Source organism: Pinus tabuliformis, chromosome 4_1 (genome assembly GCF_031772625.1).
Source record: "Pinus tabuliformis cultivar Carrire ecotype Pingquan chromosome 4_1, CPIR1, whole genome shotgun sequence".
Lineage (NCBI taxonomy): Eukaryota > Viridiplantae > Streptophyta > Pinopsida > Pinales > Pinaceae > Pinus > Pinus tabuliformis.
The window spans coordinates 223102653-223130255 of record NC_142303.1 but is presented as its reverse complement, the minus strand read 5'-3'; the positions used below and the strand labels follow the sequence as shown (position 1 = coordinate 223130255).

Genomic DNA, 27603 nt, shown 5'->3' with positions numbered 1-27603 from the left:
CAAAAATATATTTATTTATAATAATTAAATTGCTTTTATTTAAAGTGTTGTTTAAAATAAAATAAAAAAGATAATAATATATTAATAAATATCACGAAATAAAAGGTTAATGCAAAATCATAATTTGATTACGAAATAATATTAATTATATTAAAAATTAATATTTACTATTATTTAAATTAAAATGTATTTAAAATTCACCTACCCAAGAGATTGTTGGTCACATAAAGTGTCTATTAATAATAATTAAAAAAAACAATAGAGATGCTTCACATTAAGCAAAATATTGTTGGCCACATAAAGTTATCTATCAATGATAATAATAAGAAGAGGAATGGAGATGATTGAAAGTCCCAACCTGCAATCATTGAAAGAGGAAGCAAAACATTAATAATTATATCAAATTCTTTTATTTTAGTCTATAAATATGAAGGATCGAGGCATTTTTTGTGTCGATATGAAGGAGCAAGACACTTTTTTTATGAAAGATTTTGACTCGACCATAATGAGTTACAACATATCTTTATTGAAGTACAGGAAATTAAAAACAAAATATAAAACAAAATATTAATGGTGGTTTTCTTGGAAGAGGTAGTTTAATTAGCAGAGGAATTGGTTGGAAAGTTATGGAAATTTGAGTTATATTCAAAGAAAATTTGGTAAGGATTTTTGTAAATTAATCTTCAAAATTTTCGGTGTTTTAGATAATTTTTGATGTTGTTGAATTTATTTCCACCATTAAAACCGTGATTCAAATACTGTTTCTACAAGTTTTTTTGAATTTTTTTACCCAAATTCCGACCACTTTTCACAATCCGACAATTCCTCCCTTCCAAAATGAGCAATTATGAGGTTCTGAAAGTCACTCCCCGTACACATCATGATAATGATAATCAATGACCGAATTAGGAATAAGATGTAAAATATAAATTCTCAATGGAGGGAGGGTAGAAGTTTTATAACGCCAGCAATGGCCACCGACGGTATAGTGAAATGAATAGTCCCAGCCAAGCATCCACCCACACGATATCTTTGGCGGTTCACATTTACAGGAAATTGTTTGCTTGAATGCATACTCTTACCTTGTTTTAGAATCAAAATGATATCATTTGTTTTCATATAAGATTCAAACCCTGAGCTTTGCCAGTGCAAAATCAAAATCATAACATTGTAATTCCTTCTTACAGAGAAATATGTGTTATGGAAAAATTTTGGGCAACTTTCAAAGGATGGTACTGACAGTAAATCTTAAATTCTTCTGTCTATGGGATAGATGGGAATGAAATGGGTGCCGAGGAGGGTTTGAGATTGGCAGGCATTGATAAGCCCTTTGAGCTTAACCCTAAAGAAGGGTTGGCTCTTGTTAATGGAACAGCTGTAGGGTCTGCAGTTGCCTACACTGTGTGCTATGATGCCAATGTTTTCGCTGTGTTTGCAGAAATTGGGTCTGCGTTTTTCTGTGAGGTGATGCAAGGAAAGCCAGAATTTACAGACCCATTAACTCACAGGCTCAAGCACCATCCTGGTCAGATGGAAGCTGGGGCAGTCATGGATGGATGGAATGAATCTCCTAGACCTTTCAATGATCTGAAGAAGAATGCTAATAATTATGATATTTTGAAGTCTCACAATAACAATTCTTGTGTCTGGAGCTGGTTCCAGCAGATTGGAGGCCCTCAAGTTAATGGAGGAAAGGGCTACTGGCTTCTGACCATTGCCTGATGACCTTAAATTTTTTGTTTTTGCTCAGAGTTTTAGAACTGAAAAATCTAATATATGTACCGTGGCTGCACTGAACGATACGGTTGCCAAAGGAGTGAGTTATCTGGAATAATGCAGAATGGCAACATACTTCTTTTCTAAAATGTTTTGGATAATAACATCCCGTCTTCCAGTGGAAGGGGAAGACCATATATAGTTTTGTTTGTATTAGTGTGAAAAGTTCAGGTTTGGACTCGGGAAGATGTGAAGGACATTGTATGAGTTTTGGACTGTATCATGACACAGGTAACTACTGTCTATGTATGGGGCCAAATTAATCATTTATTTTGCTTTCTGCTAGATGTTCATGTGTAACAACCAAAACTGTTTATGAAGAATTTTCTTCTTTTTTTGGCACTACTTTTAATGGTGAAGGGTTGCACTCTATTTAGAGTCCAGCTGATAGGATTTTACCGTTCACCTCCTTTTTGGTGGAGGGATTGATTGGGAAAGTTCATTAGGTCACACAACCACGGAGACACTTAAATCCCAAGCATTGTAGCTTAAAATCAAAATCATGTTACAGGAAATTGTTTGCTTGAATGCATACTCTTACCTTGTTTTAGAATCAAAATGATATCATTTGTTTTCATTTTGAGTTTATAGCATAGCTCCAGAAGCCCTTGTACTGGAAGAGTTTGCACTCTATTTAGAGTCCAGCTGATAGGATTTTACCGTTCACCTCCTTTTTGGTGGAGGGATTGATTGGGAAAGTTCATTAGGTCACACAACCACAGAGACACTTAAATCCCAAGCATTGCAGCTTAAAATCAAAATCATGTTACAGGAAATTGTTTGCTTGAATGCATACTCTTACCTTGTTTTAGAATCAAAATGATATCATTTGTTTTCATTTTGAATTTATAGCATAGCTCCAGAAGCCCTTGTATTGGAAGAGTTTGCACTCTATTTAGAGTCCAGCTGATAGGATTTTACCGTTCACCTCCTTTTTGGTGGAGGGATTGATTGGGAAAGTTCATTAGGTCACACAACCACAGGGACACTTAAATCCCAAGCATTGCAGCTTAAAATCAAAATCATGTTACAGGAAATTGTTTGCTTGAATGCATACTCTTACCTTGTTTTAGAATCAAAATGATATCATTTGTTTTCATATAAGATTCAAACCCTGAGCTTTGCCAGTGCAAAATCAAAATCATAACATTGTAATTCCTTCTTACAGAGAAATATGTGTTATGGAAAAATTTTGGGCAAATTTCAAAGGATGGTACTGACAGTAAATCTTAAATTCTTCTGTCTATGGGATAGATGGGAATGAAATGGGTGCCGAGGAGGGTTTGAGATTGGCAGGCATTTATAAGCCCTTCGAGCTTAACCCTAAAGAAGGGTTGGCTCTTGTTAATGGAACAGCTGTAGGGTCTGCAGTTGCCTGCACTGTGTGCTATGATGCCAATGTTTTGGCTGTGTTTGCAGAAATTGGGTCTGCGTTTTTCTGCGAGGTGATGCAAGGAAAGCCAGAATTTACAGACCCATTAACTCACAGGCTCAAGCACCATCCTGGTCAGATGGAAGCTGTGGCAGTCATGGATGGATGGAATGAATCTCCTAGACCTTTCAATGATCTGAAGAAGAATGCTAATAATTATGATATTTTGAAGTCTCACAATAACAATTCTTGTGTCTGGAGCTGGTTCCAGCAGATTGGAGGCCCTCAAGTTAATGGAGGAAAGGGCTACTGGCTTCTGACCATTGCCTGATGACGTTAAACTTTTTGTTTTTGCTCAGAGTTTTAGAACTGAAAAATCTAATATATGTACCGTGGCTGCACTGAACGATACGGTTGCCAAAGGAGTGAGTTATCTGGAATAATGCAGAATGGCAACATACTTCTTTTCTAAAATGTTTTGGATAATAACATCCCGTCTTCCAGTGGAAGGGGAAGACCATATATAGTTTTGTTTGTATTAGTGTGAAAAGTTCAGGTTTGGACTCGGGAAGATGTGAAGGACATTGTATGAGTTTTGGACTGTATCATGACACAGGTAACTACTGTCTATGTATGGGGCCAAATTAATCATTTATTTTGCTTTCTGCTAGATGTTCATGTGTAACAACCAAAACTGTTTATGAAGAATTTTCTTCTTTTTTTGGCACTACTTTTAATGGTGAAGGGTTGCACTCTATTTAGAGTCCAGCTGATAGGATTTAACCGTTCACCTCCTTTTTGGTGGAGGGATTGATTGGGAAAGTTCATTAGGTCACACAACCACGGAGACACTTAAATCGCAAGCATTGTAGCTTAAAATCAAAATCATGTTACAGGAAATTGTTTGCTTGAATGCATACTCTTACCTTGTTTTAGAATCAAAATGATATCATTTGTTTTCATTTTGAATTTATAGCATAGCTCCAGAAGCCCTTATACTGGAAGAGTTTGCACTCTATTTAGAGTCCAGCTGATAGGATTTTACCGTTCACCTCCTTTTTGGTGGAGGGATTGATTGGGAAAGTTCATTAGGTCACACAACCACAGAGACACTTAAATCCCAAGCATTGCAACTTAAAATCAAAATCATGTTACAGGAAATTGTTTGCTTGAATGCATACTCTTACCTTGTTTTAGAATCAAAATGATATCATTTGTTTTCATTTTGAATTTATAGAATAGCTCCAGAAGCCCTTGTACTGGAAGAGTTTGCACTCTATTTAGAGTCCAGCTGATAGGATTTTACCGTTCACCTCCTTTTTGGTGGAGGGATTGATTGGGAAAGTTCATTAGGTCACACAACCACGGAGACACTTAAATCCCAAGCATTGCAGCTTAAAATCAAAATCATGTTACAGGAAATTGTTTGCTTGAATGCATACTCTTACCTTGTTTTAGAATCAAAATGATATCATTTGTTTTCATATAAGATTCAAACCCTGAGCTTTGCCAGTGCAAAATCAAAATCATAACATTGTAATTCCTTCTTACAGAGAAATATGTGTTATGGCAAAATTTTGGGCAACTTTCAAAGGATGGTACTGACAGTAAATCTTAAATTCTTCTGTCTATAAGATTGGCATTGTCTACGAGGCAACAGTTTTGCCCTGACTGTAATGTAAATTTCTGGAATCTTGTGATGAAATTTTCAAATTTTCAAAAAATTTGATTGCTGGAGTTTTGGAATCACTTTTTTTAAGGTGAAAATGGATTTAGTAGCATTAAAAACCTTAAAACACCCAAAATCTTAAAGCTATCGCAGATTTTCAAAAAATTCAGTAAATTTTTATCAAAATGCCGAAATTTCCATTATTTTCAAATTAAAATTGTGGTCTTTTTTAAACTACCCTGTATAAGATTGATTAATACCCTGTATAAGATTGAGTAATAAAAAGGCTCAAAACGATCCCATATATTCATTAAAAACTTATTTGTACTTAAAATTATTGTAACAATATATTCATTAAAAACTCGTAAAAATTTAATTGGAGTGGGGAGGACAACTCCTCTTCTCAACCACTCAGATTAAAGTCTACTAACAGTAAATTGTTTGGATGAATGAATAATACAATTAACTGTACTTTGGATGAAGATGGCAGGGTGTGGTGAGGAGAGCCGTCCATCCATTCGGCGGTGAAGAAGGTGACAGAAAAGCCATGGTACACAGTCAGCCGAATATTCACACCAGTTCACACCAGTTCTTCACTTGATCGCTCTACTTTGTGGTCACCCATTTCATGCCATGGCTGCTCCTCGGCATTCTCGTTCTCTGTTGGCGAAAGCTTTCTTATTCTTTATTCTTATTCTTTCCACTACAGCTACCTGGGTGTTTTCAACAGCCACAGCCAAATCAGTGCCCTTGCCCCCTCTCCGGTTTAAGAACACTAATGGGCAGTTCAAAATTTTGCAGGTATACCTACTGCTATGCCATGTTGTTGTTGCAACCATTCTGAAATGTTTACACATTCCTTTTTATTGTTTAATAGGTGTTCAAACAGAAACGCTGTAACATTTCGTATCTCGCTCTCTTTCTTTGATGTATGAATTGCAGTCTGAATTTGGGATATGAATTCCTTTGGGTTTTTTTGGCAGGTGGCAGACATGCATTATGCAGACGGTCAAAGCACGAAATGCTTGGACGTGTTTCCCAGTCAAGTTTCCACATGTTCAGACCTCAATACTACTGCTTTTGTCAAGAGGATGATTAAAGCAGAGCAGCCAGATCTTATTGTTTTCACAGGTATTGATTTTAAATTTTGAATTTATAGCATAGCTCCAGAAGCCCTTGTACTGGAAGAGTTTGCACTCTATTTAGAGTCCAGCTGATAGGATTTTACCGTTCACCTCCTTTTTGGTGGAGGGATTGATTGGGAAAGTTCATTAGGTCACACAACCATGGAGACACTTAAATCCCAAGCATTGCAGCTTAAAATCAAAATCATGTTACAGGAAATTGTTTGCTTGAATGCATACTCTTACCTTGTTTTAGAATCAAAATGATATCATTTGTTTTCATTTTGAATTTATATCATAGCTCCAGAAGCCCTTGTACTGGAAGAGTTTGCACTCTATTTAGAGTCCAGCTGATAGGATTTAACCGTTCACCTCCTTTTTGGTGGAGGGATTTATTGGGAAAGTTCATTAGGTCACACAACCACGGAGACACTTAAATCCCAAGCATTGCAGCTTAAAATCAAAATCATGTTACAGGAAATTGTTTGCTTGAATGCATACTCTTACCTTGTTTTAGAATCAAAATGATATCATTTGTTTTCATATAAGATTCAAACCCTGACCTTTGCCAGTGTAAAATCAAAATCATAACATTGTAATTCCTTCTTACAGAGAAATATGTGTTATGGCAAAATTTTGGGCAACTTGCAAAGGATGGTACTGACAGTAAATCTTAAATTCTTCTGTCTATAAGATTGGCGTTGTCTACGAGGCAACAGTTTTGCCCTAACTGTAATGTAAATTTCTGGAATCTTGTGATGAAATTTTCAAATTTTCAAAAAATTTGATTGCTGGAGTTTTGGAATCACTTTTTCTAAGGTGAAAATGGATTTAGTAGCATTAAAAACCTTAAAACACCCAAAATCTTAAAGCTATCGCAGATTTTCAAAAATTCAGTAATTTTTTATCAAAATGCCGAAATTTCCATTATTTTCAAATTAAAATTGTGGTCTTTTTTAAACTACCCTGTATAAGATTGATTAATACCCTGTATAAGATTGAGTAATAAAAAGGCTCAAAACGATCCCATATATTCATTAAAAACTTATTTGTACTTAAAATGGCAAGGTGTGGTGAGGAGAGCCGTCCATCCATTCGGCGGTGAAGAAGGTGATAGAAAAGCCATGGTACACAGTCAGCCGCTTTGCAAGCTCGAGTAGTGGGATGTGATGGCCCGACCCAAACCCAGGGAAGATTGCGACATGAAGCTTTTGGCTCTGCTCTTGCGACTCCATGAATGTCTCTATATTCCGACAAGCAAATGCCAATATTTGAAGGGTGGGTTCTGTAATGATGAAGCAGAATTTATAGTTATAAAACAAATGTATGACATTCACCCATTTTTAGCACAACTTATCATCTCATTTCAGGCCAAAAGTTTGGAGGTTTAATCCGAACTTGCAGGAGACTAGGAGGACGAAGAGGAGCACCAGGAGGACGAAGAGAAGCATTGAGGTCCATGGCGTCTGATTCATTTGCAACCTTCAAGCCTTTTGGAGTTCTCTTTGTTTGCCTTGGTGAGTACCATCCATCCAATGATTCAACGAGTGAGTTCGGTATAACGTCTACCATTATTGTCAGCCATCCAATTGTAGAAGCTTATAGTATATTGTACACTAAAGATCCAAAGCCTGAAGCCAAGCATAATTCTCTATATCATGCCTGACTTGAGCGAACTAAATTTTTGTAGTTCTATTCAATTCAACTAAAGGAGCTAGGTTTTTCGTAGCTTCTATATTATTAAAAACCCTGACCCAATTTCTCATCTATGTTTCTATTAGAACAAATCATAATAAACTCGCACTGGAGATTTTTACAGTCATATAATGCACCCAATGATTGCAGAGAGCAAATTTTAGTAATGCTTGAATACCAGCGAGCGTCCGGTTAGGACATAGAATTTTCTTCTACCCTTTTGAGCGTTTCAAGAAGAAACATGATGTGAGGGGCTGCATCCTCCGACTGAGGTGCCAGGTATATTTGTATATTTCAGAAACGAAGACTGCTCCACGGATGGACTCTGGTCTATTATAATTGAACTAGCCTGTATCAGTGTCACTGTTCAGACTACTTACAATAACAGATTAGTCAACAGAAAACTCATTAATTCTGTCTTATAGTGTATTAGTATTTTCTTTCGAATACATCAAACCCTCCCTTTACTTTTCTAGAAAATATAGATTTCTTGACAGAAAGATTTTCCCTTTCTTTCATCATAATTCAAATACAATATTTTTAATGAAAGAGGAAAATAATGTTTTTTTTTAAATAAGTCCACTGCAGATTTCTTAGCATTCTATTCTTTCCTTGTAAACCATTCCCTCTGCATATCACAAAATTTTACAAGAAACAATAACAGTGTCTTCTTTTCATTTTTCAAAGAAACAATTACATAATCTTCTTTGTTCTGGAAAAAAACAACTCAAAGTACTTATATGCTCAGGTTTAGGCTTCCTTGGGAGATTACAAGGGGATTCAATCACTCCTCTCCCCCGCGTGCTTTCCATGCAAAATGAAACAATTACATAATCTTCTTTGTTCTGGAAAAAAACAACTCAAAGTACTTATATGCTCAGGTTTAGGCTTCCTTGGGAGATTACAAGGGGATTCAATCACTCCTCTCCCCCGCGTGCTTTCCCGTGTGGAAGTGGACGTTTTCCACTTCCAGAACAACAATACACAGATCTCACCAAGGCTATCCATAGGCATCAAGGCCAGGCCAAGAACTGACTGACGTAGGAATTACACTAGCTATTCACCAACTCAAGAATATTAGACTCACTGACATAGGAATTATAGTGGCTACCCACCAACTGAAGAATATCAGACTCATTGACGTAGGAATTACACTTGCTACCCACCAACTCAAGAATATCTTACAACGTCTTGCCCTTCCCCAACAAATACTTCTATCTCCCTTATGAGATGTCTTAAGTATCTTCCTCCCATACTTTCTTTGCCTCTTTTTATTCTTGTTCTTGGAAGGCAACACTTGTCGGAGTCTCACTGCAGAGGCTGTATTTCGTGATGCTATGCAGAACAGGGGATTGACATCAGCATTCAAAATTGACTCTGCTAGAACTATTGACTACCATGAAGTAGGTTCCAACTTATCATTGGTCAAGGCTAATTGAATTGGTATTTTAAATTTTTGTCTATTATACTGCAGTAAATAGGTATCACGCATTAATATGTTGAAATTATTTGAAAGGCGATCCTGCAAATCCCAAGATGAAGAATGCAGCCAAGAAACGTGGAATAGAGATAACTTCTATATCACCTACAGACTTTAAAGAGTTTGATCTAATACTTGCAATGCACAAGCAGAACAAAGATAAATAAAAAGCATAAATGGCATATAAAACTCCCAAAATTTTCAGTTTCATTTGCTAAGTTGTTCCAAATAGAATCTAATAAGCCAATACTATTGTTAAATTCAGCAAAATGTACATTAAATCACATGTTTGAATCAGCCATTTTTAATACAATAACAAATGAATATCAACATTCATACAACGTCAATCGAAGCATTTTCAAAGAGCCTCCTTTGGCCCTGCAAATTTCTTTGGTTTATGAATCCAGAGCCTGCAAATCGTATTTGGACAGAATGTGGGCTACATATTCTGTTTGATTGTATTAATTCATTTCAAATTTGATTGGCTGCTAATATTACAACGTCCAGAAAATATCAATTTTTTAAACTGTGAAGGGTCATGAAATAGCAAGAAATAGCAAAATATGGGAGGATCCATACCTGCAAATTTAACCAATCCATGATGTTGATGGATGCCATGAGTGTTAATTTTGTGCTAGATTGGCTTAGATCACTGATTTACTTCTCAATAATTGAAATCATTTTTACTGCTTCTGCCAACATGAGATGATAGAGACTCTGCACCTATATCTAATATGTGTATTACTCCTCAATTTATGCCTTACGGCATTTCTTTTGCAACATTTGGTGCAAATGCTAGTGATAATCAATGACCGAATTAGGAATAAGATGTAAAATATAAATTCTCAATGGAGGGAGGGTAGAAGTTTTATAACGCCAGCAATGGCCACCGACGGTATAGTGAAATGAATAGTCCCAGCCAAGCATCCACCCACACGATATCTTTGGCGGTTCACATTTAGATACATGGCAATTAAAATATTTTATAATGGAGTCGTCGAGTGGACGCATACCGAGGACAGGTGGTAATGAAAATATTCTCGGCTACCAGTGACGTGCAAGGAAGTGACCATTATTTTTGAATTACACTTTTTAATATTTTCTGCAATTTACTTCATCCTCCCTCGCGGCAGAACCGTAAATATGCTTCTCAGACGAAGCATATTCCAGGCATATCCTCTCTATACTTAATCTTGATTGTTAAATTTTTTTTATTTAAAAAAATCTATGTTCAATCTTCTACCCTAGGGAAGCGTTCAACAAATTATTTTATAATCAAATTATGATTTTACATTAATCTCCGGAGTCATCTAACGAAGCAGAGGAATTGCTCGGACGGTTAAAAGTGATCGGAATCAAGGTAAAAAAATTAAAAAATTCTTGTAGATGTAGTGTTTGAATGGTGTTTTTGATAGTGGAAATGGATTCAGCGCCATAAAAAATGTCTAAGTCATCTAAAATTTTGAAGTTTAACAACGATAACTTGAATTTACAAAAATCATTACCAGATTTTCCATGACCAGAATTTCCATAACTTTCCATGCAACTCCTCCACCTCGTTAGACTATGCATTAACGTTATATTTCAAAATTTTTGTTAATATATTATTATCTTTTTTTATTTTTATTTTAAACAACCCCTTAAATAGAATCAATAGAAGGAGTTTAATTATTTCAAAAAAAATATTTTTTTGAAAGCTTTAAGGTCATGCTAATTGCCCTTTTTGTTTTGGAATTTCAAGTGGGTTTATTTTATCACGTTAACATTTTGAGAATATCGCCAAATAATTTTTTTTATAATTATAGTTTTAAGATAAGTTTATTAAATGAAATTTATTTAATTGTTTTAATTAAAATGTGTTCACATATAATTTTTTATATATGTATATTGAATTGAGATTTTAAAAAATAAGTGTTTTTTATTTATTTATATTAAATTAAAGGGTTTTAAAAATATTGTCTTCTTTTTTAGAGAAAAAAACTTTATAGATTATATTAAGTCAATATAAAAAACCATGATATGATACAAAAAAGAGTAGCTTGTGAAGTCACGAATCAAAACCATCACTAGACGGAAACATGAAGAGCAAATGTGCATAAAAGCACCTAGAATAGAAGACACATAGTTATATCAGAATGAGAGGAGAATAGGATGAACCATATACAAAACATCCAGAACCGGGTTCAGATTCAAAGCAATAAAACAACAGAAAGCATATGCTGGTAGAAGCTTGTTGCACCATATCCATCATATATACCGAGGACAAAAAACGCCACAGCCATAAGACGGGCCCAAACTATTTGGGCAGCTTTTTTGGGAGTGAGTCAAAGATTGCAATAATGTTATGCAGGATGGACTTATAGGGGATCTTTGAGTCTTTGAAAATTTTGTGATTTCTCCATTTCCATGTGCACCATAACATAATGACGATGAGAAAACGCCTAGGCTCCCTTTGCCTGCACCACCATTCGAAAGCTGCATGGATAGAAACAAAAACAACATGAGGAAAACCAAAAGAGATGGCCAGGTCATACCAGATTTGCTGAGAGGATTTGCATTGGAAGAACATGTGAAGATTAGACTCCTCATCTGCTTCACACATCGAACACCTGCTTGGGCCATGCCAGCTTCTTTTCCTCAAGTTGTCCCATGTCAGGTTCTTATTGTTAAACACTAACCATGAGAAAAGAATCATCTTAAGAGGGCAACCCGATTTCCAGAGAACCGTTGGAAATTTTGAGCTTGTAGGCGAAACCTTTGAAGAAATAATATCAGAATAAATATCTTTTACTTGTGCTGTCATATGATCATTGGACAAGGACCATGCTAGGTGGTCATTTGGCCCTCCACGGTGAATCCCGCTTGCCACTAGAGCATCTTTGACATTGTTCCAAGATGAACTCAATTCGACTGGCAAGCCGATATCAGAGGCATCCTTCCATAAGGGTGTAAGGCCGCTCCAGTCAGAAATGAGCTTGTCCCATGTAAAATAACCAATTCTGTGAAAGGAAAAAATGAGGTTGTCTGGAATGGAAATGCTTCCCCAACAGCATGCAATAGGATCCAAACCAATTATGATATTGTTTCCAGAAAAAATCCTCCACTTTAGATTCTTCAAGAAATATTTCTCGACCTTCCTAAGACTGAGCCATATGGCAGATCCTTGTTTAGTTCCAATTGCTCCTGTTCTGAACCAATATTCCAGACTTTTGCCTTTCATATATTTTTGTTTTACCGTAACACTCCATGGCCCATCCCCAAAAATCCCTCTCCAGAGCGATTTACATAATAGGGCCTTCCCAAAAGCCTTCAGATCCATTAAACCCCAACCCCCGAGATGCTTAGGTAATGAAATAAAGTCCAATTTGGAGAGATGGAATTTACTCTGTTAAGATTTTCCACCCCAAATAAAATTTGCCGTGATCTTGGTCATCTTTTGAGTAATGCTTGCTGGAAGGACAAATAAATGAGCTCAGAAAACCGCCAACTACAGTAAAACAGATTGAGAAAGAATGACTCTGCCTCCCAAGGATAGACATCTATGTTCCCATGCCGATATCTTTTTATAGAATCTTTCTATCAGCCATTGCCAATCATTCCTTGAGTAAGCTTTAGCTTTGAGATGAAAACCTAAATATTTGAGGCCTTCCTTGATCGATCTTGACTCTATCCCAAAAAGCTGAGAAATCCAATTCACCATTTCCATATTGGTATCATTGTGATAGAGTAAAGATTTCGCTTTGTTAATAAAAAGCCTAGAGGCTCTTTGGAATCTTTTGAGAATATGTTTTAAACATGTCCATGATGTTCTGCATAACATTGCAAATAAGAGAATATCATCAACAAAGAGATTGTGCGAAATGAAGTTGTGCCTGCAAATTTTAATAGGTCTACAATTGTTTTCGGCGACCGCTTTATTGATGTGGATGCTTAGGGAGTTCATGGCCAGAATGAATAAAAGAGGCGAAAGGGGGCATCCCTGACGCAAGCCTCTCTCTGCTTGAAAAAAATGAGAGGGAATACCATTGATAATAACTGCATAGTTGACATTCACTACGCAAGCCATGATCCATCGGATGGAGTTGGATCTCAAACCAATCTTTGCCAAAAGACTTTCAATAAACCCCCAATCTAAGCAGTCGTAAGCTTTTTGCAAGTCAATTTTCATGATGGCTGCTTCTGTATTTTGAGAAGACATAGAGAACAGGCACTCCTGAGTATTAGCCACAGCATCCAGAATATTGCAGCCCTTCAGAAAAGCGTGTTGGTTCCTAGATAAAAAGGAAGCCAGTGTTCCTTTAATTCTTTCAACAATAACCTTTGTGATGATTTTGAAAGAGATATTGCATAAGGATATCGGTCTAAAATCATGAAAAGATTCTGGCACACCCTTTTTTGGGATTAGGGCAATCAATGTGGAAGTAGTGATATGGTGTATGTTACCAGTCATCCTAGACGCTTCCACCATCCTTAGAAGATCCTATTTAATGAGGTCGAAGAAGTGGATGAAGAATTCAATTGTCCAGCCATTTGGGCCAGGGCTCTTATCTTTCTTGAAGGACTTCATAATTCCGAGTAGCTCATCTTCTGTGATTGGCTGGAACAAGGCCTCATTCTTCTCATCATCAAACATCTGAGGAACCAAATCAATACCCCATAGAATGTCCTGAAAGGCAATATCTTTCCTTCTGCTGTATTGTTTCTTGAAATGACTGACAGCCTCCTTTGTGATGTCATCTTGAGATACCGCAAAACCTCCATTTCCATCCCTTATCTTTCATATGGAGTTTTTGTCACGTCTGGCATTTACATAGTTATGAAAAATCTTAGTGTTTTTATCGCCTTCTTGGAGCCATAAAGCCCTGATTTTAAGCGTCCAAAAGGATTCCTCTTGCTTCAGAAATTTAAATTTTTTCCTTTCCAGTTCTCTTATGCTACATTTCATGCTAAAAGATCACGAGTTTGCATCTGATAATTTCAAAAGGCTATCCAATTCCTGTTGGACTGTCTGAAGTTCCTGCCTATCTTTCTCCCTTTTATGAATTTGCCATTTCTTCACTAGATTTCTCATTGCTGCCATCTTATCTCTGAATGTTAAAAATGGGGGGAGCTTAGCCTTTATTGTTAGCTCTTTCCATGCATTTGAAATGTATTCATTAAATGTTGGGTCCTGTAAGAGATTCTGTTAAACTTGAAGGGGTATCCCCTTCTGGAACCTTTTTTCGGCCATGATAAGAGAATAGGTTTGTGATCCGATACAAGTACATTCTCCACTACTGAAAAAGGCATGCCCATCTTATCTATAATGCTGATATGTACTAGGAACCGATCAATCATTTTAGCAATATAGGCCTTATCAGTTCTTCCATTAACCCATGTCGCTTCATTTCTGGAGGAACGATATCCACCAAATTTTTATTTAGAAGCTCAAGCTTTATGATATCTGCAAGCGGGTCCTTTTTCTTCCCGAATCCCCAGCATTCTTCCGAACTCAATGTTACATTTAAATCGCCTGCAATTAAGAGATGTTCAATATCAAACATATCTGATGAGAAGAATTTTTCCCAAAAAGGAGCTCTATTTTTATAAGGCGCATAAATGTTTAAGATATTGATAGGAAGGTCTATGCCCCTGATGGATGCTGAAATGATGATCCCAGCAAAACATTTATATGCTTTAGCTCTTATTCAACCAGGATCCCATAGAGTTGCTAGACCCCCTGACAATCCTCGAGCCTCTATAGCCACCATATACCAAGATGGAAGCATTTTCCTGAAGTAAGAAATGGTGGCTTCGCGATTGTGCATAGTTTCTTGGATAAGAATTATTCCCGACCTGGAAGAGTAGAAAAAATTCTTTAGCGTTAGAAATTTGGGGTCAATGCCAAGACCTCTGATATTCATAAAGATAATAAAAGTCATTTGGAGGATTCACCAACCGCGCTTCCTCTAAGAGACTGTGAATTTGGCATGCCATAGATAGGGACATCAACCAGAGAGAGATTTCTAACCCCTCTGTCTGTAACAGTGGTTCTTCCTCTAAAATGCCTGCTGCCACCCCAATTCTTTTTTCTTACAGTTATATTTATTGCAGAGTCCGGGCTAATGAATGGCGAAGCCTGGTTCCTAGGTTTGTTGATAGTTAAAGGCTCCAGTTCGAGAGACTTTCGGTGGAGAAGAAAATCCAGATCACTATCGTAAGGATTAGTTGGGGATGAAGCAGGGGAGTTTACAGGGGTGACAGACACACATGGTTCCTTTCCTTTTAAATGGGATAAGAGATTTTGATTAGGGGTTGGTGATGAGGACGATATAGGAATAGGAATGGATCCGACGGAGAAGTCCTTTACCCGCATGGGACTCGGGGAAGGAATAGCTTTATCATCTCTTGGTTCCGGAATGGGGGAGCACTGAAAAGCTATAGGACTGCTTATCAAAGAATTGATGTTATTACCTGGGCTGCCAGGTCTGGTTTCTGGAAATAGAGGGGGGTCCTGTGATAATACCCGCGGGGAAGCTCTTGATTTGGGGAGATGGTCTTCCAGCAACTCTGTGGAGGATGGGCTAATCGACGAGACCTGTCTCCTCGCCTTTTGTCTGAGGCTCCTATTTTTAAGAAACTTGTGATTAGGACAATTTTTTATTAAATGGCCAGTTTTATGACAAGCTGCGCATCTGAACGGGATGCCCCAGAAATCCAATCTTTGCTTGATTATCTGATCTCTCCAAGCAATCTCAATGTGATCTGGATATCCCCCCCTGTACGATTTTTCTATGAGGATCCAAGCTATTCTTTTATCCTTTTCTCCTAGACACCAAGGATCAACGTAGATAAATCTGCCTATAGAATTACCAATCTCCTCAAGGGTTTCTTTTGACCATAGTTCTAAGGGTAGATTTGGAAATTTTACCCAAATGAGGTTATTTGAGGGCGTATTTTTCAATGGGTAAAACCCAATATACCACCTGTAAAGAGCAAGGAAGCTCCTTTTAAACACCCACGAACATTTTTGAATAGCTTTAGCATCAGCAGCATTAAGAAAATGGAAGCAGTACCACTCCTTCATAAGGATTGATATATTAGGTATATATCCTATCACTGGTTTCCAATGGATTGCTATCCACTTCCTCATATCAGCATCATTCATTTCGGGGAAATGCCATCTACCTATAAGGGCAAGGGTCTGTAGACTCTCAATCCTTTCGGTCAGATGTACACTATCAATCTTGATTGCAGAAGGCGGAGCAGTAATTTTAACAGTTTTTCGTGTCTTGTTATAGCAGTTTAGGTGCTCATGAAAGCCCTGTTCCTTCTGCTCCCCTCTATCTTCTCTACGGGATAAGTGACGGGACCTTTCCCTGTCAGCATCTTGGAAAGATGGCTTTACAACCACATCATCCAGTGTTGTTTGTCATTCTCTGGATAATGTGGCATTCTCCCATGCCCTCTTAGCCTCCATGGTGGCCCGGATCAGGTCCTCCGTGGCAGTTGCATCGGGCTCTCTGTCCATATGCCTCCAAAAATATTACCTTAGATTTCGGTAATATTTTAGTCAGTTGCCAAATCCGGATGAGTACTGAAAATTTAAAGACCTCTGGCTTCCGTCATAAGGAGGACCTGGATAGAATAAATGCTTGGATGGGAAAAGGAAAGGGAAAGGGGTTGTCCTGATACCAGGATAAGAATATAGAATAATCGAGAAATCATAAAGGACACTAGCAAGCCATCTCCAAAATTAATGCATGTACTAGCTCAGAGTAGATCAGAAAAAAGGTTCGGCATCTTAATTTATGTATGATGGCATCTGGCCGTCATTTAGACCGCAAAAAGGATGTTCCTAGGAGTTTGAATATTTTCCAGGTACGAGACAGGATATAAAAGGACAATGCTTTCTAATCCCGATGCCAATTTGAAATTTTCATGAAAAGGACGAGCAGGAAACCGGTCACCGGAAGAATTTTCCGGCAAAGGGAAGAGCTACTGGGCCACTCCAGGAGGCTGGGAGGATTCAAAGGCAAGACTTCTAAGAGCTATCTAAAGTGGTGGAGAATCATTACATGCAAAGAAACAACAATAAACCTCAAATATACACCACCAATCACCAATTTTGAACCTTATATCTGAACACGGCTTGTATACTACTATGAATTTTCTGATTTTGTGTAGAAGATCCTTTATCATCTTGAGGAGAGGGTTCTAAGGATGTTTCAGAACTAGAAAAACTTCATGAATTAACGGTGACTAACCAGAAATTTAACGAAGATTTCCAGTTCTAGTTGAGAAAACTTATAGAAATAAAATCATAATAACCATTGAAGCTATGAATTCCTTTTATGAGGCATGAAAACGTGTTTAGGGACCAGCATTTTGCAAAGAAAAAGGAAACCGAATACTAACCTTTACCGCGAGCGTCCACCATGAGCGGGAGCGCCAGAGACCACATTCGCATGAACATCAATCCATCAGCACGCAAAAGAGACTTACTGAGGCTAAAAATAATTTGCAGAGGACAATGATTCAGACTAAGGCGTGGGAAAGCAAGCGTGAACCTCCCCAGTCCAGACGTAGGGAGGATGAGAGGCCAAGAGGGCAGAAAGCCGCGCGCGTTGAAGAAGGGACAGTTTTATAGAATTTGCAAAACCTTATGGAATGTACACCTTAACAGACATTTGTCCACCCTACGTCGCACATGCATGCATGAAGCATCTGCGAATGACATGTAGATAACCTTAACGAGGACGTAGTCTAGTATACCTCCATGCAGATGCAGATAGCTGATGATAGGTGTGAGGAGAAGGATATGAGGCGTGGCGTGTTATCGGAATGGCTCGAAAAGAGAGATTTCAGAGGCCAAAAAACCATTTGTCCATGATTTATGCTGATGATCGCTGGTTCGTCGCTCATCAAAACGCTTCCTACAGCCTTTGATAAGATAACTCGCTGATAGGCTGGCCTCGTAGCTGGAAGATGTTGGTAGGTCTCGCTGAGAAGATGCTGGTAGGTCTCGCTGTAGGCACTCTCTCGCTGTGGACGCTCTAAAAAGTTATAATTAACATGGAAAAAGAAAACTTTAATGCAAATTTTAATTTTATCATAAATGTTGGAAAAAAGAAAATTGGTACTCAGGAGTTTAATTAATATATATTTTCTATAAATATATGTAAATAGTTTTTAAATATAATATTTAAAAATATTTCTAATTTTAAAAATACAAAACTACAATATTTATTAGAATTTTATATATTTTTATATTTACTTATAATTATTTAAAAATATATTTATTATTTTTATTCCAATTACATTAATTTTATTTTTCAATGTTAGGGTTTATATACCTTGCTTTTATAATATTAATCCCCTGGGTTTAATATTAATCCCTTGGGTTTAATATTATTCCCTTAGGTTTATAATCCCTTCTCGTTTTAGTATTACTTCCTTAGGTTTATTATTCTCTTGGGTTTATAATATCAATCCCTTGGATTTATTATTCTAAGGGTTCATATTCCTAGGGTACAATATTATTCAAAGGGTTTATAATATTAATTCTAACGTTTAATATTATTCCCTTGGATTTATATTCCCTTTTCATTTTAGTATTAATCCCTTGGGTTTATAATATCAATCTCTTGGTTTATAATATCAAAATCAACCATAGTCCAACATTGCATTGTGACAAACATTGCCTCAATATCAAAATCAACCATGGTCAACCATGGTCCAACATTGTATTGTAACAAACACTGTCTAAATATGAAAATTAATCATGGTCAACCATGGTCCAACATCACATTGTGACAAATATTGTGTCAATATGAAAGTCAATCATGGAACCATGGTCTACCTTGTTTATTTTAGGGTTTATAATATTTATCATAGGGTTTATATACCTTAAGTTTATAATACTAATCCCTTGCATTTATAAAATCAATCATGGTTCATATTCAGAGGGTATAATATTATTCATAGGGTTTGTAATTAAGATTAATCCCTAAGGTTTAATATTATTCCAGGGTTTATAATTCCTTGGGTTTTTAATATTAAACCTAAGGGATTATAAACCGAAAGGAATAATATTAAACCTAAGGAATTAATATTATAAACCCAAGGTATATAAACCCTAAGATAAATATTATAAACCCTAGAATAAAGATGGTTGACCATTGTCCAACCATGGTCGAACGTCCCATGGTCGCAAAGTCACATGGTCCAACATCACATGGTCTAAGGATTGCCTCAAAATGAAAATCAACCATTCTTAGCCATGGTCAACCATGTTAATTTTAGGGTTTATAATATTTATGTTAGGGTTTATATAACTTGGGTTTATAATATTAATTCCTAACATTTAATATTATTCCCTTGGGTTTATAATACCTTGGGGTTTTAGTATTAACTCATATGTTTATAATATCAATCCCTTGGGTTTATTAATCTAAGGGTTACCATGTTTGACCATGGAAATCCCTTGGGTTTAATATTATTCCATTGCGTTCATAATCCCTTGGGGTTTTAGTATTAATCCCTTAGGTTTCTTATTTACTTGGGTTTATAATATTAATCCCTTGGGTTTAATATTATTCCCTTAATATTCCTAGGGTTTAATATTATTCCCTTGGGTTTAATATTATTTCCTTAGGTTTATAATCCGTTGGGTTTTTAGTATTAATCCCTTGGGTTTATAATATTAATCATAGTCAACTGTGTTTAGTAAAATCAATCATGGTAAACCATGGTCCAATGTTGCATTGTTACAAGCATTGTTTCAGAATGAAAATCAACCATGGTTCAACGTTGCATTTTGAAAAAGATTGTCACGATATGAGAACCAATCATGCTTAAACACGGTCCAATGTCACATTGTGACATTGATTATCTCAATATGAAAATAAACCATGGTCAACATTGACCAGCCATGTTTATTTTAAGGGTTATAATATTTTGGGTTTATAGACCTTGGGTTTATAATATTAATCCCTCGGGTTTATAACATCAAACACTTGGATTTATTAATATAAGGGTTCAACCATGGTCGAGCATGGTTTGATGTCGCATTGTGATAAACATTGTCTCAATACGAAAATCAATCACTATCAATCATGGTCATTCAAGGTCAACCATGGTTAATCATGGTTAATATGAAAATAAACCATGGTCATTCATGCTCACATTATGACAAACATTGTATTAATATTAAAATCAATCATGTTCAACCATGGTCCAACGTCGGATTGTGACAAAGATTGACACGATATGAAAATCAATGATGCTCAAGCATGGTCCAACGTTGCATTGTGACATTGATTGTCTCAATATGAAAAACAACCATGGTTAACCATGTTCATTTTAAGGTTAATATACCCTGGGTTTATAATATTAACCCCTTGGTCAACCATGATGCAATGTCACATTGTGAAAAAAATTGTTTCGATATGAAAATCAACCTTGGTCAACCATGGTCCAACATTGCATTCTAACAAAGATTGTCTTGATATGAAAATTAATCACTGTTAACCATGATCCAACGTTGCATTGTGACACGAATTATCTCTATGAATATCAATCATGGTCAACTATGGTCAACATTGCTTATTTTAGGGTTTCTAATATTTATCTTAGGGTTTGTAAACCTTGGGTTTATAATATTAATCCCTTGGGTTTAATAGTATTCCCTTATGGTCAACCATGGTTAGCGATTGTCCAAAATCACATTGTGACATAGATTGTTGCAATATGAAAATCAACCATGGTCATTCATGGTCAACCATGTTTTTTAGGGGTTATATAAACCCTAGAATAAAGATGGTTGACCAGGGCACAATGTCAGTCCAAGGGTTGCCTCAAAATGAAAATCAATCATTCTCAACCATGGTTAACCATGTTTATTTTAGGATTTATAATATTTATCTTAGTGTTTATATACCTTGGGTTTATAATATTAATCCTTAGGGTTTAATATTATTCCCTTGGGTTTATAATTCCTTGGCTTTTTAGTATTAATCTCTTGGGTTTATTATCCCTTGGGTTAATATTATTGCCTTGGGTTTATTATCCCTTGGGTTAACATTATTGCCTTGGGTTTACAATGAGGGTTTTAGTATTAAACCCTAGGAATATGAACCCTTACATTAATAAACCCAAGGGATTGATATTATAAACCTAAGGGTTAATACTAAAACCCCAAGGTATTATAAACCCAAGGGACTAATATTATAAATCCAAGGTATATAAACCCTTGGATGACCATGATTTATATTGAACCTAAAGGATTAATATTATAAACCTATGAATAATATTATACCCTAGGAATATGAATCCTTAGATTAATATACCCAAGGGATTGATATTATAAATCCAAGGGATTAATAAACCCGAGGAATTAATAATAAAAACCCAAGGGAATATAAACACTTGGGTTTTGAGTATTAATCCCTTAGATTTATTATCCCTTGGGTTTATTATCCCTAGGGTTAATATTATTCCCTTGGGTTTATAATCCCTTGGGGTTTTAGTATTAACCCCTTAGGTTTACTATTCCCTTAGGTTTATAATATCAATCCCTAGGTTTTATTAATCTAAGGGTTCATATTTATATCAAATAATAATAATAATAATAATAATTATTATTATTATTATTATTATAAAGCTTATTAATTATAATGATAATAATAATAATTTAATTGTAATATTTTTTTGTATTATTATTTCGATGGTTACATATTTATAAATGGTAGATACAAATAAATTCTTGAGCTATATAAATTACATTAATACTTTTAATGTGATTGCGTTAGTTTAGTTGTACATGAAATTAATTTTAGAAATATTTAGCATTTATTAAATAAACATATACTTTTTTTAAATTTATTCATGCGTAAACTTTATATATATATATATATATATATATATATATATATATATATATATATATATATTTCAAGAAATTTAATTTAAAGGCATTAAAAAGAAACTCACTACTATACATATCTATTTTATTTAATGTTTATGTTTTAATATAGTGAGGTTTTAATGTTGAAAACTATTAAAACAAAATTTAACTATTACGGATATTTAGTTGTTCGCTTGCATGCTCCGCTCAGTTCAACTGAAGAATTGAGAGAGGTTCCCTAACTTATTTTTGTCTATGTGGGGTAGTGGACATCATGTAGGTTTTATTGGGTTATGAGATGTTAATGTTAGAGATTTAATGAGTTTTTAAGAAAATTCAAAAACAAAATTTTCAAATAAAAATTCAATCATCATAAATATATTTATATGTCAATCATTTTAATAATAATGATATTGACATTTTATTATCTAATTTAGGTGAGCAATCTAACAATGATATCATAATGGTTCTTGCTCAAAAACCCATCAAGGTTACTATTGTGGGCTTCTAAATAACTCTGAACATGTGACCTATTATTTCCATAAACAGTCCTGAAACTCTGGACACTTGTTTCCTTGATTTGACATTTAACCCCTCAACTAGAAGGTTATTTGCATCCATTCTCTTCTACACCCCCACTTCCAAATTTGATTCTGGAGTACCATCTAAGTGCTAACCCTTACGGTTTGCCTGGTTGACTCTTCACAATCGTATTGTAACTTGGAAAAACTTGTTGAAGAGGGGCTTTCAAGGTCTAGGCAGATGTCCTCATTGTAAGTCTGCCTTCAAAGATTGTGTTCACTTGTTTTATCTTGCCCATTTGTGGCCCAACGTCACAAATTGGCGAAGATTTTCTCTTATCCCAACACCACATTGTGACAACCATGTTCATCTAGGGTCAACCATGGTCGACCATAATCCAATGGTGCATTGTGACAAAGATTGTCTTAATATGAAAATCAACCATGGTCAACCATGCTCCAATGTCTCATTGTGACAAATATTGTCACAATATGAATGTAAATGATGGTTAAGAATGGTTCAACGTCGCATTATGACAAATATTGTGTCAATACGAAAAAAACATGGTCAAACATGCTTATTTTAGGGTTTATAATATTTATCTTAGGGTTTATATACCTTGGTTTTATAATATTAATCCCTTGGATTTAATATTACTCCCTTAGGTTTATAATGCCTTGGGTTTTCAGTATTAATCCCTTGGGTTTATAATACTAATCGCTTGGGTTTATTAATCTAAGGGTTCATATTCCGAGGGTATAATGTTATTCATATGGTTTATAATATTAATCGTAGGGTTATATATAAATCCATTGGGTTTATAATCATGGTATAACATCACATTGTGACAAAGATTGTCTCAATATGAAAATAAACCATGTTCAACCATCATAAACCATGGTCAATCATGGTCAACCATGGTGCAATATCACATTGTGACAAATATCTTCTCATTATGAAAATCAACCATGGTCCAGCGTTACATTGCGACAAAGATTGTCTCAATATGAAAATCAATCATGGTTAACCATGGTCAATCACGGTCAATAAGGAAATCAATGATGCTCAATCATGTTCAACCATGGTCCAACGTCACATTGTGACAAAGATTGTCTCAATATGAAAATCACCCATGGTCAACCATCGTCTACCATGGTCAATCATGCTTATTTTAGCGTTTATAATATTTATCTTAGGGTTTATATACCTTGGGTTTATAATCCCTTGGGTTTATACCCTTGGTTTTATAATCCGTTGGGTTTTTAGTATCAATTCCTTGTGTTTATCAGTCCCTTGCCTTTATAATATCAATCACTTCACTTTATTAATCCAAGGCTTCATATTACAAGGGTATGATAGTATTCATAGGGTTTGTAATATAAATCCTATGGTTTAATATAAAAATCAACCATGGTCAATAATCATGGTCACATTGTCACAAAGATTATCTCTTGGCCCAACATCACATTTCGACAACCGTGTTCATCTATGGTCAACCATGGTTGACCATATCCCAATGGTGCATTGTGACAAATATTGTCTCAATATGAAAATCAACCATGGTCAACCATGCTCCAACATCGTATTGTGACAAAGATTCTCACAATATGAATGTAAATCATGGTCAACCATGCTTATTTTAGGGTTTATAATATTTATCTTAGGGTTTATATACCTTGGGTTTATAATATTACTACCTTGGGTTTAATATTATTCCCCTTGGGTTTATAGTATTAATCCCTTGGGTTTATTAATATCTTGGGTTTATAAAATCAATCCCTTCAGTTTATTAATCTAAGGGTTCATATTCCTAGGGTATAATGTTATTCATAGGGTTTATAATATTAATCCTAGGGTTGTATATAAATCCCTTGGGATTATAAACATGGTCAAGTGGGAGGAAAACAGCGGGAGCTCTGGTGGGAACTAGGGTTTGAAGTTCACAGTTTCTATAGCAGCCTAAGTACTAACTCTGGAGAAGAATAGGGCCAGAGCGGCAGAGCTTCACAGAAGGGGGCAGACTCTGACCCGACAAATGGAAAACGTGGGGTCCATTGGGACCCCATCATACAAACAAATAATGATGAACAAGAAGACATCACAGAATGGAGTGCAGATATCAGGGTCTGAGAAGTCAGATAAGGAGATTCCATCCAACAAGGGGAAGAGAAGTAATGAAGGTAAAAACACCAAAAAACTGAAGGAAAATGATGAAAGCAAAAGTACAGAGTACAGAGACAGCGAGAATCCCTCCCATGGATAGTTTTCTCAAGGAAACAAACCGGAGAAGGAACAGGCAGTGGCAGAGGAAGAGGTTCTAAATCAAGATAAAGAGGAACACGGGGGAACAACATCAGCACCCAATGGAAAAAAATCAGGGTCCGTGCAAGCCCAAAGCCACAGAAACCCTAAGGGTTGTGATTTCTGATCCGAAAATTCAGTCGTACCGAGATCACATGGTCGAACATGCAGTGATCTGCAGGTTCATGGGGTTTTGGCCAATAGAGCAAGCACTATGCCAGTGGATAAAGCAACAATGGAAACCTAGAGGAGATGTTAGGATGCACTTAGGAGCTAAGGGTTTCTTTACTATTGTCTTCTCCAATCTGGAAGACAAGGATTGGATATTCGATGGAGGGCCGTATTTCTTTGCCTCCGCGGGTCTTTACATAAGGCCTTGGAAACCCAACTTTGTACCAAAGAAGGAAACCTTCAAGCAGGTACCAGTTTGGATATGCCTTTTTTTCTCTTCCAATTGATTATTGGGGACACACAGCTCTAGAACAAATAGGTAATGTAGGAATTTACAAGATAAGTTCCTCAGACAGAACACCAAAAGGACACCGCTCACAACAAGATCGCAGATCAATACACCAGTATTTTGACGTGGTTAAAACCCTCAAAGAGGGAAACAGTCCACGGCCTGAGCCAACGCGGCCACTTCAGGCAATTTATTAATAAAAGAATGAAAATTTACATATGTTTCTCTCATGCACGGATTACCCTACAAATGACCCTCCATGCGCTTTAAATAGAATTCATGGACCAATCAGGTGTCAAGCCATGGATCAAGTGGCGGTAATACCGAGGAGAGAATGAACCGTCGGATCACTACATATCGTGACCGTTGGATTGTAAGTTACAAAATGTACAACGGTAAAGAAACACACTTTACCTAACTCTATACCTAACTCTACACTAGACCAAGTTGTACTTAACTATTTCCTATGTGTCGGAATATCCTAATAGGTAACAAGCTAGGGACCTTCATCAAGGCCTCAGAAGTGACATTACAAAAAAGGTATACATCTTGTGCTAGAATTTGCATGGAGATGGATGTTTCCGAAGCATTGCATGAGGGCATATGGCTGGAATACAGAGACGAAGATTATTTCCAAGCCATTGACTATGAGAAAATCCCGTTTCAATGTAGAAAATGTCATTAGCATGGTCATTTAATCAGAGAATGCCAACTGAACAAAGTAGTAGGGGAAAAAAAGGAAAACAAGGAAACCTTCATCAGACCAGAAGAAAAATAGAGAGTGAATAAAAAATGCCAAACCAAGGCGAGTACTTCACATGGCAACATAAGCAATGCATTTGAAGTATTAGAAACAGAAACGGAATTAGAGGACAACAATAAAGTACAAGAAACCATGAAAACAAGCAGATCTACAGCAACACCAGAAATGAAGGAACCAAAGGAGAACCCTTTAAGTATCTTCCATCAGGTTCAAGAAACTACGGAAGGAGTAGAAGAAGATTCGGAGATGTTCACCAGTGAAATAGGGCTCGAAGATATGGAATTAAGCGACATACTAGAGCAAGAAGGTATGGATCTACCAAACATGGTTGAGAACTGGAAAAAGAAAGGAATGGAACATATATCAGAAGAGGAGGTAAAGAGAATCAATGACATATTCATAGCACGGCAACGGGCAGAGATGGAGCTGTAGAGTAAGTGCTTAGGAACAGCTAAGGGGCTAGGGATCTGCACACAGGGATTGCATCAAACCTCCTTAAACTCCAAGCACCGGAAAAAGAGAGGAAGAAGAACTAACAATGAAGCATTACAAGAACTAGGACAAATGCTTTTAAATTCAGGTAAGATGAAAGCCCTTGAGGCTTTCTCACTAACCTCCTAAACTCTGTTTAAAATGAAAGTTCTTTCTTGGAATGCTAGAGGGTTTAATAGCCAATCAAAACAACATCTATTAAAGAAGAAGCTCGAAAAGGAATAACCAGACATAGTGTTTGTGTAGCAAACTCAGTGCTCAAGCAACATGGTAGTTAATATCAACAAAAAACTAGGCAAACACATGGAATACTTGGAGACAACTAGCAATGGATGGGAGGGAGGCTTGGTCATTTTGTGGAATCCACAGGTTATCCAGCTCCTTTCCTCTGAAGCAGCTAGATCCTACATAGCTTTAGAAGTCCAGGTAGTAGGGAACTCAGAGACTTATCTATGTACCAATGTCTATGGTCCCTAGAATCTAGAGGCGAAACTTAATTTTCTAAGAACTCTTTTCAACCTGAAGCAAAGATATCCTCAAGCTAAGGCGATCTTTGGAGGTGATTTCAACATGATCACTTCACTCACAGAAAAGAGAGGAGGTATTAGAAAACTTAACAGAGACTCTGAAGCTTTCCTAGACTTCATTAGATCAGCCAATCTGGTTGATGTTCCCCCCAAAAGCGGCGCTTTCACATGGAACAACAAAAGGGGAGGTGAAAGGAAAATAGCCTCTCATCTGGATAGATTTTTAGTAACAGAAAGCATTCTTCTAGATGGTATTAGTGTTGAGTCGGATATTCTTCCCAGTGGAGGGTCAGACCACTAGCCCATCACAATTACTGCTGCAATCCAAGGCACTCCTAGAAATAAACCTTTCAAATTTGAAAATTTCTGGCTTACTCATCCTGAGTTCATTCAGAAAATTGGACAATGGTGGAAAGAACCATTGGGCATATGGGGGACCAAAATGTATCTTCTGTAGGCTAAGCTGAAAAACATCAAAGCCAAAATCAAAATCTGGAATCATGAAGTCTTTGGGAATATATTCAAGGAAAAAAAGA

The 27603-nt window shown here is 36.3% G+C and overlaps 1 protein-coding gene across 1 annotated transcript; it reads left to right on the top strand.

Annotated features, from left to right (window-relative positions):
* Positions 1–5376: 5376 nt before the first annotated feature.
* LOC149175039 (putative inactive purple acid phosphatase 29) lies at positions 5377–6089 on the top strand. The gene is made up of 2 exons (XM_089422735.1): positions 5377–5618; positions 5801–6089. Exons 1-2 carry the CDS (start codon positions 5451–5453, stop codon positions 5966–5968), a joined length of 336 nt encoding a protein of 111 aa, XP_089278861.1. The 5' UTR covers positions 5377–5450; the 3' UTR covers positions 5969–6089.
* Positions 6090–27603: the final 21514 nt, after the last annotated feature.

Coding starts and splice junctions, on each gene's coding strand:
- LOC149175039 (XM_089422735.1), top strand. CDS start 5,451: ATGGCTGCTCCTCGGCATTCTCGTTCTCTGTTGGCGAAAGCTTTCTTA. Junction 5,619..5,800: donor GGCAGTTCAAAATTTTGCAG/GTATACCTACTG, acceptor TTTTTTTGGCAG/GTGGCAGACATGCATTATGC.